Genomic DNA, 15298 nt, shown 5'->3' on the forward strand with positions numbered 1-15298 from the left:
TGTGCGTGTGCTCTCTCTCTCTCTCTCTCTCTCTCTCTCGCTCTCTCTCTCTCTCTCTCAAAAATAAACATTAAAAAAAAGCTTCAAAAATAAACCCCAAACAAAAATAGGATAACAGAATAGAGGGTGATTTGAGGAGGAGGAAGGATATCTTATAGTGGTCTGGAAACTTCTCTGAGGAAGGACAGAGATCTGAAAGCAAGGTGGGGCTCTGAAAGAATAGAGTTCAGGTTGATTGATTGCAAAACAATTATAAATATCTGCCAAAAAATCATTTTAATAAATACATAACAATACAATGGAAAAAGAATAATAATAAATAATCTATAAAGGTTTTACCTTCCATATATATAAGTAGCTGATGGAAATTTGTGAAGGATCCAATTAACAAATGGTTTAAAGTTAGGAATAGAAAATTTACTCCAGAAGACAAATAAACACTTAGTGAGGGATCAATCTCACTAATAATTAAAGAAATACAAGTTAAGCATTTACCATTTGGCTTTTGATTAGATATTAACTACCTCTAATATTGATGGGGACACTGTAAATGGTGGGAACTTTCTACAGAGTGATTTGGCAATTCACACTACAAATAGTTATACCCCTTGACTTAAAGGAACATGTAGCAAAGAAGTAATTTGAAACAGAAAATAATTTAATTGAACATACTGTTTTGTAATTAAAACCTGAAAGCAATCCAAACAACCCCTGGCAGAAGAATAGCTAACCAGGAAATAGTATGTTAATTTAGTGAAACAGCAGATCCCCATTAGGAAAAGAATCAGAAAATTTCAATAAAAAGACCTATATGACTATAAGGAACTGCAAACTGGAAGTGTGAAATTCTGAAAAATGTATATACAACGGTATTTTATTTCTGCAGACAGGATGATAAGAAACCACAGTGTTTGGACATAGTTGGTGATTAAAGGAATTAATATTTGTTGTAGCTTTTGATAGATGTTTCCATTAAACTTTTATTGTACAATTAATTACATGTATAATTTAAAAATCAAAACTGATGCTAGGATGCATTAATTGGAACACACAGCAGCTAGACAATGACCTTTGCAGTCAGACAACCCTGAGTTCAAATTCTGCCCCCTCTAGGGCAAGTTAAATTAGTTTTTTCAGGTCTCAGTTTCTTTATTTGTAAAATGAAAATAACACTAACCATGTAGTTGTTACAGGGATTAAATAAACTGATATTAAAAACTTCACAATGCCAGGCGCTTGGTAATTACTCAAAAAAAAAAAAAAGGGGCGCCTGGGTGGCGCAGTCGGTTAAGCGTCCGACTTCAGCCAGGTCATGATCTCGCGGTCCGTGAGTTCGAGCCCCGCGTCAGGCTCTGGGCTGGTGGCTCGGAGCCTGGAGCCTGCTTCCGATTCTGTGTCTCCCTCTCTCTCTGCCCCTCCCCCGTTCATGCTCTGTCTCTCTCTGTCCAAAAATAAATAAAAAACGTTGAAAAAAAAAATTAAAAAAAAAAAAAAGAGAATAGATTAAAAGAGGGAGGAAAGGTAGGGAGGAAGGAAGAGAGAAAGGGAGAGATGGAAGGGAGGATTCAGATTCTAGATTAGACTGAACATAAATCTAACATAGCTTTGACTTACATTGAATACAGTAGAAAGATGATTCTATACCTCTGAAGTTATCTTTCTACTATACTATCCAAAAACTGAACCCGGGGGGGGGGGGGGCACAAAACTTAAATATTTTTTAGTGCAGGAAAGAAATCAAGGCTATTTAAATTGAGGAAGAAAATGGGAATAGGTGACAATTACCATCTTCAGCATATGAGGAAGTCCAAATTTAAAGGCTAAATTTAAAAAAGTGGATTTAAACTGAAAATTATTTTAACTAAACAGTTTACAAATAAAACTTTATTATGTAGTAAAACAATATAGCAGACAATCAACCAATCTATAAAAAAAGCATTAATGCATATTACTGATTGGATATTAATAAACAACGGAACTAATTTCTGGAGGTTGTAGAATCTTTCTCCTTGGAATCTTCTCAAAAACAAGCATCAGGCCATTTGTCCTGGATAGAGTTCAGACATTCTTCTGCAAGGGGTCAAGACTTGTTCGTGTTTCTTATGTAATTTTAATCTACTGCTACAGTGAATGACAGAAAGCATGGTGAAGTCGAATATAAGTACATCCTGAGGACTCCTTAAAGGAGTGGAACGGAATGGAAACAGTAAATGCACCTGAGTGTGTTGCAGCGTTCTTAGAAATAGAGCAATAAAAGTATGGAACGATCTCGGGACACATTAGATGCCCAGTAAATTGTCATTATTAACACTAATAATTCATTTCATTTCCAATAGTGTAGATAAAAGAAATTTGGCTATTCTGGCTCAAAAAAGCACAACACCAAAAACCTTTACTCAAAAATATCTTAAGCAACTGAGGATTAATTACTCAAAGCTGGCTTTCTTTTTAACCTTTTTTCCTGGCCAAGGAGGGGTCAAGGAAAGCAAAGGAATAAGGGTGATCCTTAGGAGAACCACACATCATCATCTGGCTCTGTGCTGACAGTGCAGAGCCTGCTTGGGATTCTCTCTCTCTCTCTCTCTCTCTCTCTCTCTCTCTCTCCCCATCTCTCTCTCTCTCTCCCCGTCTCTCTCTCTCTGCCCCTCCTCTACTCTCTCCCTCTTTCTCTCAAAACATAAAAAAACTAAAAAATAAATAAATAAAACTAAAATATTAAAAAGTATAAGGATAACTTAAATTTTTAGGATGTAAAATGTTCTGTAGGTGCAAAGATTTGTTTAACTATTATGATCATTATTAGAAACAATGAGAAAATGAATCCCTATATAAATGGCAAAAATCATAGAATTTAACAGATAAAAAGGATCGTGAAGGTTAACAAATCCCAATTTCTTCAAGGTTCTGCCTTTCAGTCTCTCAGCTTCCTCTCTCTGCTGACTGTACTGGGGACAAAGAAAGAAAAACAAAGCAAAAAACAAATGTGGGTTCCAAGTAATCCTCTTAACCCCAATTTAATCAAGTATGGGTTCTTTTTTTATTGCCTATTTGCATCTGGAACATAATTACTAGCCAGAGCCTAATTTGAGAATGTTCATTATGAATGAAAGGTGTAATATCCTAGAACAGAATAGAATTCAGTTTATTCCTGGGACATTTGTAAAATTAAGTCAAGATACTGAAAGTGATAAGTAAGTTCTATCTAGTTTTCATCTCCAAGACCATGGATTTCAGTGACATTTTTATAACTGCGTACTTTGGGAAAATGAAAAAAAAATTAAACAATGAGCTTGTTAAATATTTTGCCCTCAGATGTATTAGTTTTAAAATGTAAACTGAGCAGTTTCGATCTGGATGAATGAAAGACTATGGAGACTTCTATAACCTTACCTTAGGATTTACTTTGTAGAGCATTTCTATTTCTATTCCTTCTTATACCTTGACAATATTGCTACTGTGACTCTTTCCTTTGTTTTAAAGAGGATAATATCAGGCTTCATTTTAATTTTGCACCGATTTTTTAAAGTACATTTACTTAATATTTCTCAGTCTCAAAAACTTTTATCATTAAGCTCAACCTTTATTTAAATCACCGACCTATTTGGTGAAGGCTACAGGAGAATTTATTTGCAAATGCCTTAGAAAATGACTAATTTACCTTTATTTCAGAAAGATCCATTGTAGACCTCCAACTGGATGTATTTGCCAGACCTCTTAAAATGGATCATAATTATGTCTTTATACATTTATCTGGGAAGCTATTATCTGAGGGTAATTATTCTTCCCAAATGCTTTTTTTTTTTTACTCAAACAGCCATGCTTCCAAAATATTTATTGAAAATGTAGCCAAGAAACAAAGATTTGGTGAAAATTTGTTTTAGCATGCTAATGAGGTTAAGAAAACAAGTATTTTAATTATTGTTATTAATTTTAAAAATCAGGAATGCAGAAAGCTTCTTTGTCCAAAGACATCCAAAAGCTTAGTTATCCAAAGGCATTTCCGAAAGTGAAATGGTCTGAACACCTGACAGATAGTTTTCTATTTTATCCAGTAAGCTAAGTAAACTAACCAAGTACTAACTTAGGCAAATACTTGAGCATGTCATTTGCCTGTAAGATTCCCAAGTGCTGTCACCTCCATCAGGGCCATAGAGATTGTGATGAAGCCAGAAGAGGTGGGTACCTTCTAACCCCAGGCATCCATCTATTCCAGAATTTCTCCCATGTCTCTATGAGGGCCTATATTCCCAACACAATAGACTCTATGGAAGCCCCTGAGCAGCAGCGATTAGCTTCTCTCTGCCTCAGCCCCAAATGAGTTTTCCAACGCTGGAGAGGCAGCAGGATAGGGATGCCCACAGCCTCACCGAGTGACAGGTGATAGAGAAAATAAAAATAGATTATGTGTCATTATATACTATTCACTTTTATGGCTTTTACAGGTTGGATAGCTTGCATGTTGACAGAATTTTAGGTAATTTTACTCTAATATGTGTTAATAATGTAATACCCTAGCTTGCTACACATGTTTCATTACCACCTACAAAGCATTTAGGAAAGGCCAGTTACCTCCTACTTAGTAATTCTTTTCTAAATATTTGTGGTTACACTGGCAAAATTTTGAAATGTGCTGTTTATTTTTGCAGGAGCATGAGAACTGATTCAGGCACTTCAGGTATGGAACAAATTCCACTACATTTCTTTGTGATCTCTGGTATCCAGTAGTCAACCTTGGGTCCTGGAAGAAAGTAGTTATGAGCAAAGGAATCCAGCTAGATGTTTTGATGTGTCCCCTTTGCTCCATTCTGAGAGTCCCACCATGCAGGAACTATTCTTCAAAGCCTGTCCTCATGCTATCTTGCAAGTGGTAGGCATCACTGCACTTTTTCTGTGCTGGTAGAGTCAGTTTCCCAGTTCCCTGAATCCAGCTCACTGAGCATGAACCACTCCCAGGCCTGCTCAGCAGGCAGAACCCAAACAATAGGGTCTTGTATCCTTGCTGGTTTGGAAGGAAAGTGGTCTACCACTAAATTTCTTGGTAAATCTACAATTGTATAGTCCTTACTTGTATCTGGGGCTCCGCTTTGCTGTCGGGTGATACTATTTAATGTTTTATTCAGCAGTTGTTTCTTTACATACTCTCGTGTCTGAGGATCTTTTAACTTCTTAGCAACAAGTTTTTAACATGGGGGTTGTCATATGGCACCAGTGGAGATCTGTCCCCTTGCTTGCTGCTGACCTACTTCTAAGTTACTGTCTAAGTTGAGGGGTGGATAGGCCTCAGCTCCAGTCATGCACATAAAAGAACATCATGGGGAGAAAAAAAAATACTTCTGCTTTAAAATCCAAGAACCCGTGAAGGCATTCTCAGTCACATTTGCAAGAGTCCTACAAAGAAGAGCAAACAACTAGAGGATAGTGTTTATATAAATGGGATTTTTGTCTGTAGACCTTACCACTGAGCTTTGGTGTCCAAAAGTACCAGATGAACTTCACTGAGATGTGAAGTTCCAATCTACAGTATTGAACCTGAGAACATTGTAGGGAAATGCCATTGTCGTTTATAAGAAAAATGCAAAATCTCCTTTGCAATATATAGAATTTTCACCTACCAATTTTTCCTCAAGTTCTATTTCAAAACGAAATCACAGTAAATTTATAGAAATTCTAGAGATGTCCAATAGCCAGATATTTTCGTCTTACTTTCCAAAAACAAGGATAAATCTTGCAGCAGCCTTATTACTGATAATTAGTATGTTAGCATATGATTAGCACATAATTAGTACAATCACATACAACATACATTCTGAAGCACTAGTTATTTATGCATTGGGAATTTATAATTAATGTAGGATATTGATACATTTATTTTCATTCCATATGTGACTGATTCTTTCACCTGTCTTCTGGCACAGGCTTAGTTTTGTTGAACTGAAGAAGCATTTGATCCTTATCTATTATATATGAGGCACCGTGGCAGACTCTGAGAGAGATTAAAAATACATAATAGGACATCACCTGGCCTCAAGAGATGGGCCCAAGTAACATAAAGTAAAATGTTATAGGTGCTTTCAGAGAAAAGTGGAGAATATAGTTTTAGCTCAAGAGAGAAAATCATGAAAGAGTCTATGAAGGAAGCAGTCTTTGAGTTAGGAAAAGGGAAATAAGAATATCCTGGGTACAGGATACAGTAAGAGCAAAATTGAAGAATAAGACAGTGTTGGGCATATTCAATTTAGGAATAGTGAGAGATGCAGCTGGAAAGCAAAGCAGGATCCAGATTATGGAAGTCTTGGGTCATCTAAGGAGTCTGGATAGTACAGACCTCCTTTTGGCAGGTAAGAGCCACTGAAAGACAAATAACGAAACGAGTGTTATGTTTTAGAACGATTACTCTGACTGCAATCTCTAAGAGAGCTGCAGCGGGCTACAGGTAGGAAATCATTATAATGGTCCAGGGTGAAATGTGTCAGTCTTGAACCTAGGGGGGGAAAAAAAGCCAGATGGAAACAAGGATGTGAATATGCAGTTAACAAGATTTATTGGACTGACTACTTGTGGGGACAAGAGAAAAAAACAAAAACAAAAACAACAACAACAACTGAAGATGACAGAGTTTGAGAGGCAACTTAACTAGGAGGTAATGAGTCCATGAAACAAGCTGGGAAAATGAATTACAGGAAATCTGGAAGGCAATGATGAAGAAACCAGCTATTAAATACTGCACCTGGAATCAAAAGCCCTAGGTTTGAGTTCTAACTGCACTTCCTCTGTTCCACGGATGTGTCATTTAATGTCTCTGGACCTCAAGCTTCTTCAGCTGCCAAATATGTGTGCATATGGGTGAGGAATTGAAGAGGGCATGGTTAGCTGTCCCAAGACCCTTTCAGCTGTTATGACTTTATAAGCTGACATGTTTATGGTCTTGGTGGCCATCTTTGTAAATTTAGCAGGCAGCTTAAAATGGGGCTCTGAAAATCAGGAGCTAAGCAAAGGTAGAGCAAACATGCAGTGACGTTTGTCACACTCAGCTTGTTAAATCATGAGGGTGGTACAATATACAAATTTGGCTTGCAGTTTTCACAAAGTATTAATTATTTTTCCTGGGTTTTTTTTTCATGTACTTTCTTATTCTTTCCACTTTTCTCTCCTGTCTTCCCATTTTTCCTTACTTAGGCTTGCATAGTATTTTGATTTTCCCTCTGCTTAGCATTTCTTTCCCCCTTTTTACAGTCCTCTAAATCACTTCTTTTTCCCCTCTCATACCCTTACTCACACTTAACACTTTTTACCCCAAGAAGAGCAAGGATTAGTAGAATCTTAATCCCTTGTTCCATTGAATTTAGACTAAATGTAGACTAAAAATGAGTCTGTGAATCTGATTTCTATTCTAGGCAGTAGCCAGAATAGTAACTGCTCCCCACTGCAATAAAACAAAACCCTGGTCCTATTAACCTGGTCAGATTCACATTCACCCAACTCCAGGCAATGCTACCTGAGTCTCTTATTCATGTCTCAAACCACTCAGCAGTTTGACAAAAGGACACTTTTTCTCCTTTCTGAGTAAGGCTTTGGGTAAAGTAGACTCTGAATGTACTGTTTTCATGAAAAGGCTGCAGGAAAGAGCCTAGGCTAACACTCTCTCTCAGGATCTGGGTCCATCTGTCCCTTTTCTTGACTTTTAATTTCTTACCTATCTAGGTTTTACTCACTTTAGCTCTGTTGATCTCTTTACGGTGAGCCCAAACTTAGGCTTACCTTTGATCCTATAGTATTTTCCCAAGATGGAAAGCAATCAGACAAAGGATAGACATCCAAGAAATAGAGAAGGAAAAACTGCTACCAAACACTGGGAATTTCCTCCCCATTTATATCCATCTTTCTTTTCCACTTTCCTCTTAACTATTGCAAATCAAATTCCTTGCAATCTTAAGCAGCCATTTTCATTCTGTTTATGAAACCCAGTCTAAAAAAGAGAAAGGATGGGAGGACCCTAACAAGGAAACTGTGAAATTTAACAATGGGGTCCATTGGGAAAAATAAAGACATTTTTAAATTTAAGACCAAATTGAGTTCTCTCTCCTGTGCTTTTCTCTCTTCCTTTTGGCTTTTTTTCTTTCTTCTTCACTTCCCCTCTCTAATGATCTCTATTTCACTTTCCTCACTATTTTTCTTTTCGCCCTCTGGCTCCCTCCTCTCATGTCAAATCTTTTACTTCCCTCAAACTTGTGCCTCATCTGTCTCCCCCTTTCTCAGGGGAATGGATGTGAGGAAAGGAAAGTAAAACAGAAAAAGAAAAGGCCAATGGAAAAAAACATGTAAGACAACCTAAAGGTAATTTTTTACAATTATAAGTTGCTATAGATGATAAAGGACAGACATGACACTTTCACAAAAAGTTGTCAATAAATTGAATCTTTTGACATTGAATCTTATTGCTTCTATTGTAGTAACAATAGAGGTGGAATGGAATGTTGAGGGTTCATTGTAGTTTCTGCTCTAGAATCCTTCAAGTGTCAAAATGTAATGTCGCACAGGGATTAGGGGAGCTTCAGGTGAGGCACTAGAAGAATATTACTTGCTGCTGCTTTTACAAGTGATTCCATCATTCTCATCCCTATTCTTTCTCTTTGTTCCCTCCTCAAACTCTTTTCCAACCTTGGCAGGAACCACATGGCCATATCTCATCTGGGCTCTGATGTTGGAATTGAGGTGCCCACCCTTCTTTCCACTCTTCTGTGTCACTCTGCCACCACAGTCAGCTTAGCATTTGGGCACTTATTAATAGGAACGCACCCAGATGCACACCATGGGCCAGACGTAATGCACCAGAGGAAAACAGCGTAGCCAAAAGATAAAAGCCCATGCACAATACCCCCTGGCCTCTCTGCACACTCCTTCGTCTAGGCCTGTTCTTTCATCATTTCTTTCCTCCCATAAGTGTGCTCTTAATATTGTTCTATGGTGGTGGTGGACAGTAAAGGAGGCACTCAGGGTGATGTGTGTTGGTACCTAGGGAGGGTCCCAACCCCTGTCATTTCTCAATATATTACAGCATTTAGAAAGAGAAATTCATTTAAAGATAACTCAATATTCTACAATGATCCCATCCTTTGACTGATATTTTCTATAATGATGAAATTTCAAACCCCAGGGTCTTATGAAGAGAGATCTGCAAATGCAAAGAAGGGCAAAAATAGTAATATACATACCATATTTAAATCTTGGCTTCCAAAATTTAAAAAGTGGCTCCCAGATATTTAAACTGTGAACTGCTGATATACAAGAAAAAGTAGATGATTAAAAAAAATTTTTTTTAATTTTTTTTTTTTTTTTTTTTTTGAGAGAGAGAGAGAGGGAGAGAGACAAAGCATGAGCAGGGAGGGGCAGAAAGAGAAGGAGACACAGAATCCGAAGCAGGCTCCAGGCTCTGAGCTGTCAGCACAGAGTCCACATGGGGCTCAAACTCATGAGCTGTGAGATCATGACTTGAGCTGAAGTCAGACGCTTAACCGACTGATCCACCCAGGTGCCCCAGATGTTTTTTTTTAATGGTGAAAAATTTTGGATACTAATCAAGACTTCATATTATCACAACTGAAAAAGTATGAAAGTTACTTGGCCCCTTATTTATAGTGAGCATATATTATGTGTATGTAAATATATATATATGACTTATTTTAGGACTCAGACTAGGACAGATCAAGGACTTGCAAATAATTCAATGACACATCTATAACTTTTAAAGACTAAAGCCCATAATCTTAATCTTGGCATCTTGATTTATTAGATTCTTATATGAGTAGAAACAACCTTTAAAAACAAAAAATTTAAGAAATTATAAGAGGTTCCTTTAACATCACTTCAACCTCTAGATTTAAAAAATGAGATCTTATCTGTCCAAAGGATCTTTACTGTTAGATTAAGAAGAGAAGCTATATTAAAAATGCAATTTTACTTATTTCAATCACTTATTTTACTTATATTTAGTTTTTTAATGTTTTACACTTAACAGTAATAACTTTAAAAATATTTTGTGTTTTAGACCTTTGAATTGAACTGACTTTTCCATCTTTTTGGCAGATAAATACAAACTACTAAACTAAAAAATAAGAACAACTCAAGAAATAATAACCAACAGAAGAGAAAAACAAGGCAGTGTCTTCCATGTGGCAGAAATAAAGGCTACTACTAATCAATCATTAAGTATTTAAATCCATGCCAATCTAATTTCTTACATCTTGATTATTATAATAGGGGATATCAGTTTTAAAGGAAAGTAGAGAAACATACAGAACTATTAAGATTTTCAAATTATAAACTCAATTTTTATCTATAGGGCTTCTTTGCTTTGGAGTTATTGGTTAAATTTGTTATTCTCTTTGGTTTTACTTTTCTCACTTGGACATTAGCCCAACTCTGTGTTGTTTCTAACATTAAGCACTATGAGGTCCTTGAAGGGGGACCATGGTGTTTAAGTCTTTGTGTTCTAAGTGTTGAGCACATGGCCTGAGAGACAGTATTTGCTGAATCAATGAATGCCACTTCCAAACAGGTTTTTAAAAACTCCTATACTTAAAAAAAAGAAAAAAGTTTATTTATTTTGAGACAGAGAGAGAGAGAGAGTGCACACGCACAAATACACAACAGGGGAGGGGCACAGGAGAGGGCAAAAGAATCCCAAGCAGGCTCCATGCTATCAGCACAGGGCCCAATGTGGGGCTCAGTCGCATGAACCATGAGATCATGACCTGAGCTGAAATCAAGAGCTGGACGCTTAACCAGCTGAGTCATCCAGGCACCCCTAAAACTCCTATACTTTTAAATATAGAAAAAGAATTACACACAGTCCCTATCCAAAGAATAGTTTGGATTTTTAAAAGCCACCACTTACTCCTTTTCAAAAAGCTGCCAGTCATTCTACAATGTGCTTTGCATGCCTTCTCAATCTTCACAATCTAAAGGGGTATTATTACTTTTCTCTTTTACAGATAGGTGGTGAAAGTGGAGCTTACCCAAGTTACTTGTTCAAAATCATGTAGCTAGGGAAAAAAGATACATACATAGAAGATATCTCTCTCTCTCTCTCTCTCTCAAATTTCACACAAATTGTACTGGTATTTCTACTGTGTCCTGAGTCGCAACAAGGAATATGTCTCACCTCCATTTTCTCCTTCTTGTCCCACAGACAAATCTCTAGAACTATATGGTCCAGTATGGTAGCAACTGGGTCTATATGGCCACTGAGCACTTGAAATGTGGCTAGTGCAACTGAGAAACTTAATTTTAAATTTCTTTTAATTGTAATTAAATTTAAATTTAAAAGCTGAAGCAGCATAGAATATTTTTTCATTAAACATAAATTTATTGTTTTGGTACGGCTACATTTTTTCACTTTAACTGTTGAAAATTTAGCACCTGAATTGAGATATATTTTCAGTATATGATATACATCAGATTTTGAAGACTTAGTACAAAAAAAATAAGAAAATATCTCAATAATTATATTCATTATGTGTTTAAACTACAGTATTTTGGATGTATCAGGTTAAAACTTATAAATTAATTTCATGTTTCCTTTTACTTTCTTCATTAGCTACTAAATAATATCTCACAAAATTACATATGTGCTAACATTACATTTCTATTGGACAGGAAAATCCTCTTTCCATTCCCCTCGGCCCACAATCCCAGGGAATTACTCCTCCTCTTATCTTTGCTCCAGAGGTAAAAGGCATTTCTTTCCCATTTCCACAATCAAGAATGAAATAGAAGGGGTGCCTGGGTGGCTCAGTCAGTTGAGCATCTGACTTCGGCTCACGTCATGATCTGACCAACGCGGGTTGGAGCCCCGCGTAAAGCTCTGTGTTGACAGCTCAGAGCCTGGATCCTGCTTCAGATTCTGCGTCTCTCTCTCTCTCTCTATGAGTTCATGACCTGAGCCGAAATCAAGAGTCAGATGCTCAATCAACTGAGTCACCCAGGTGCCCCTAAATGTCTTCATTTAAATGAACCACTTTCCTTGTACCATTTGCAATTAACCACGCCCCCCCCCAACTCCCATCCCAGCCTACTCTCACCCCTTACAACCACTGAATGGATTTTACCTTCTAAAGATTTGGATTTTTTGATGAGGAAAAAAGTTTGTAAATCCCAGATATCTGTTTCCACTGAGTTTTTGCAAATTCCTAGTTAGAATTACCTCCTTTATCTGATCTGTAATTTCCATCAGAAACTGTTCCTCCGACTGACTTCCTTGACCCTGTCTCATGGCAGGGGTATGTTTGCTTTGAACTGACACATCCATTAAAGAATCACACATATAATAAGACCTTATAATCACTTAGATGTTAGAAAAAAGATATCTAAGCTTGTCAGAGACTTCTGTCAGTTCAGGAATAAAAGTGAAGTGCAACTAATTTTGACTTTTGAAGGAGGTTTCTGCCTTCTAATTCTCAGCTGTATTAATTAAATGAGGGATTATTGGGGCACCTGGGTGGCTCGGTCGGTTAAGCATCCGACTTCGGCTAGGTCATGATCTCACAGTCCGTGAGTTCGAGTCCCACGTCGGGCTCTGTGCTGACAGCTCAGAGCCTGGAGCCTGTTTCAGATTCTGTGTCTCCCTCTCTCTCTGCCCCTCCCCTGTTCATGCTCTGTCTTTCTCTGTCTCAAAAATAAATAAACGTTTAAAAAATAAATAAATAAATGAGGGATTATTATAGTAGTTAAAATCAACCATGAAGCATAGGAGGAGGTGGTAAAGAGCAAATAGTTTTCTTTTCCTTTTTCTTTTTGCATTTGCCATACTCTCTCCCTTCTTCACCACACAGAGGACCACTTAGGAACAAAAACAATCATCTTTAGACAGAAGTTATTCTTAAAAAAGTTCTGACATGTTAAATTTGTAATGCTCATTAGAAATTCTAATGGCAATGTTGAGCCAACAGTTGAATACATGATTCTGGAGTTTGCAGCAGAAGTTCAGACTAGAGATCAATTTAAAATTGACAGTGTAGGGTCACCTGGGTGGCTCAGTCAGTTAAGTGTCTGACTTTGGCTCAGGTCATGATCTCAAAGTTTCTGAGTTTGAGCCCTGCATCAGGCACCATGGAGCCTGCTTGGGATTCTCTCTCTCTCCATCTCTCTCTCCACCCCTCCCTCTCTTTCTCTCTCAACATAAATAAACTTAAAAAAAAATTGACAGTGTATAGATGGAATTTAAAGCCATGATATCAGATGAAATCATGTAGGGAGTGAACGATGAAGAATATGATAAGAATAAGGACAAATGATTAATGCATTCAGTGTAGAACACTGTTATAAGCACTTTACATATATATTCAGTCTTTACAACCACTGTAGTAGGTAGCTACTTTCATGATCCTTAATTTATAAATGAGGAAACTGAATCTCGGAGAAATTATTTTCTTTTGATCAAACGGTCAGCAAGCGGTAGAGCTGGGATTGAAAGCCAGGCAGAGAGGAAGTAAACACTGAATGTTAGAATCTTGGGACACTCCAATTTTAAGCATTCAGGGAGATAAAGAACCAGCAAAGGAGATGAGGAGGAGGTTCCAGTGGGTAGGAAGAGAAGCTCTTTTCAAGAGCCCAGAGGATAAAATGGAGAAAATGCTCAGTGGCATCCAATGCTGCTGGCAAGTCAAAGAAGATGAGAACCAAACATTAACCTTTGCATTTAACAAAGTGGCTCTAATTAATGACTTTGACAAAGGTTATTTTGAAGCAGTGGTGGAGTTAAAGCTCAGAGTCAGTCCAAGAGAGGATAAAAGAGGCATTTAAGTTCAACTCTGGAGTTCAGCACAGATAACATCCCATTCCCAGTCATAGATATTCACATATAGATATGAATTAAAGCAGCAGCGAAGATTTGTTGTACAGACAAAATAGAGATTTGATTGGGAGCTTAGTGAGGAAAAGATATGGGAAATTTTTATAGCTATTTTCAAGGAGAACAAACTTGATTTCCTTTCTCTTGGCATTAAGTCTTGATCTTTCCTTCATTTAAAAAATTTCCAAGGGGTTGGCTCAGTCGGTTAAGTGTCTCATTCTTGATTTCCGCTCAGGTCAAGATCTCATGGTTCGTGGGTTTGAGCCTCATATGGGGCTCTGTGCTGACGGTGCAGAGCCTGTTTGGGATTTCTCTATCCCTCTCTCTCTCTCAAAATAAATAAATTAAAAAAATTTTTTTCAAAGCTCCGAATTTGTCTACCTCCTCTCTTCAAAATAAAATTTTTCCAGGACCATGTTTTATGTGTCTACTCATCCCCAGCCTGGCACAGAACCATCCAAGTAAGGTACAAATGAAAGTGTGATAAATGACTCACATCCTAAATACTGAATATCTTACCCTGACGTTATGGTTGATACTTGTTGTTCCCATAATAAGCCCATACTTTTCTTTGCGTACTTCACCTATTTAAATTGATAAACGTTTTTTACTCATCTTTTTAAAGTCATGTACAAGACCTTGGTTTTTCTATTATTGAAGGTATTTTCATAATAGTTTATTCTCTATTCCTTTCTTTGTCACCCATCATTACATAGTATAAGACTTTACCTTTGAGTCCACAGAACACTTTATTTTCATTTACCATACTTTCCTAATGTATTTTATCTATATGGGATTGTCTTGTCCCTTTCCCAAGCTGCCTGTTAATTCCTCCCTGATGAGAACTGTCACATTTTAATTCCTTACAGTACAGCAAGTATCAGTATATATTTTTTGAATTAATGTGTGAATAGTAAAGCTATTTGAGTTGAATGACACTGACCTGTACTAACTAATACTGCCTCTAACCTTAAACAGTGGGACCTCTCATTCCGCATGGCAACAACTGCATAATGCTTTTAGCTTAGAGACATAATTTTTTTAGCTAGATGAAAGGTGAAGAAACACATCAAAATAATAACTAAACACAATGAAATTCAAAAACTTCAGGGCTTGTTGGTTTGCTTTCTTTAACTTTTTAAATATTTATTTTTGAGAGAGAACAGAGAGAGTGTGCATGCAAATTCACGGGGTGGCAGGGAGGGGCAGAGAGAGAGAGGGAGATACAGAATCCAAAGCAGGCTCCAGGCTCCAAGCTGTCAGCACAGAACCTGACGTGGGGCTCCAATCCACAGACCATGAGATCATGACCTGAGCTGAAGTCAGATGCTTAACCAACTGAGCCACCCAGGCACCCCTGTTGGTTTGCTTTTTTTGGCTATTTTATACTTTTTAAATATATGTAGTTAATAATGAACTCACCTACTAATTGCTTATTTCATAACATAC

The 15298-nt window shown here is 37.2% G+C and overlaps 1 protein-coding gene across 13 annotated transcripts in view; it reads left to right on the top strand.

Annotated features, from left to right (window-relative positions):
* The window catches only part of GARIN2 (golgi associated RAB2 interactor family member 2), a 34419-nt gene extending 24217 nt beyond the window's left edge, over positions 1–10202 (top strand). For 7 of the 13 annotated variants that reach the window (XM_058739386.1, XM_058739383.1, XM_058739381.1 and 4 more), the window contains 3 exons: positions 4647–4675; positions 6240–6338; positions 10084–10202. In XM_058739386.1, coding sequence (XP_058595369.1) covers positions 4647–4675; positions 6240–6338; positions 10084–10106 — 151 coding nt within the window. In that variant the 3' untranslated portion in view covers positions 10107–10202. Of the gene's footprint in view, positions 1–4646; positions 4676–5915; positions 6199–6239; positions 6339–7176; positions 8335–10083 lie in introns of those variants that run through there. The other 6 variants (XR_009264564.1, XR_009264565.1, XR_009264566.1 and 3 more) reach the window with 6 other exon arrangements.
* The last annotated feature ends 5096 nt before the right edge of the window (positions 10203–15298 follow it).

Source organism: Neofelis nebulosa, chromosome 7, assembly GCF_028018385.1.
Source record: "Neofelis nebulosa isolate mNeoNeb1 chromosome 7, mNeoNeb1.pri, whole genome shotgun sequence".
Lineage (NCBI taxonomy): Eukaryota > Metazoa > Chordata > Mammalia > Carnivora > Felidae > Neofelis > Neofelis nebulosa.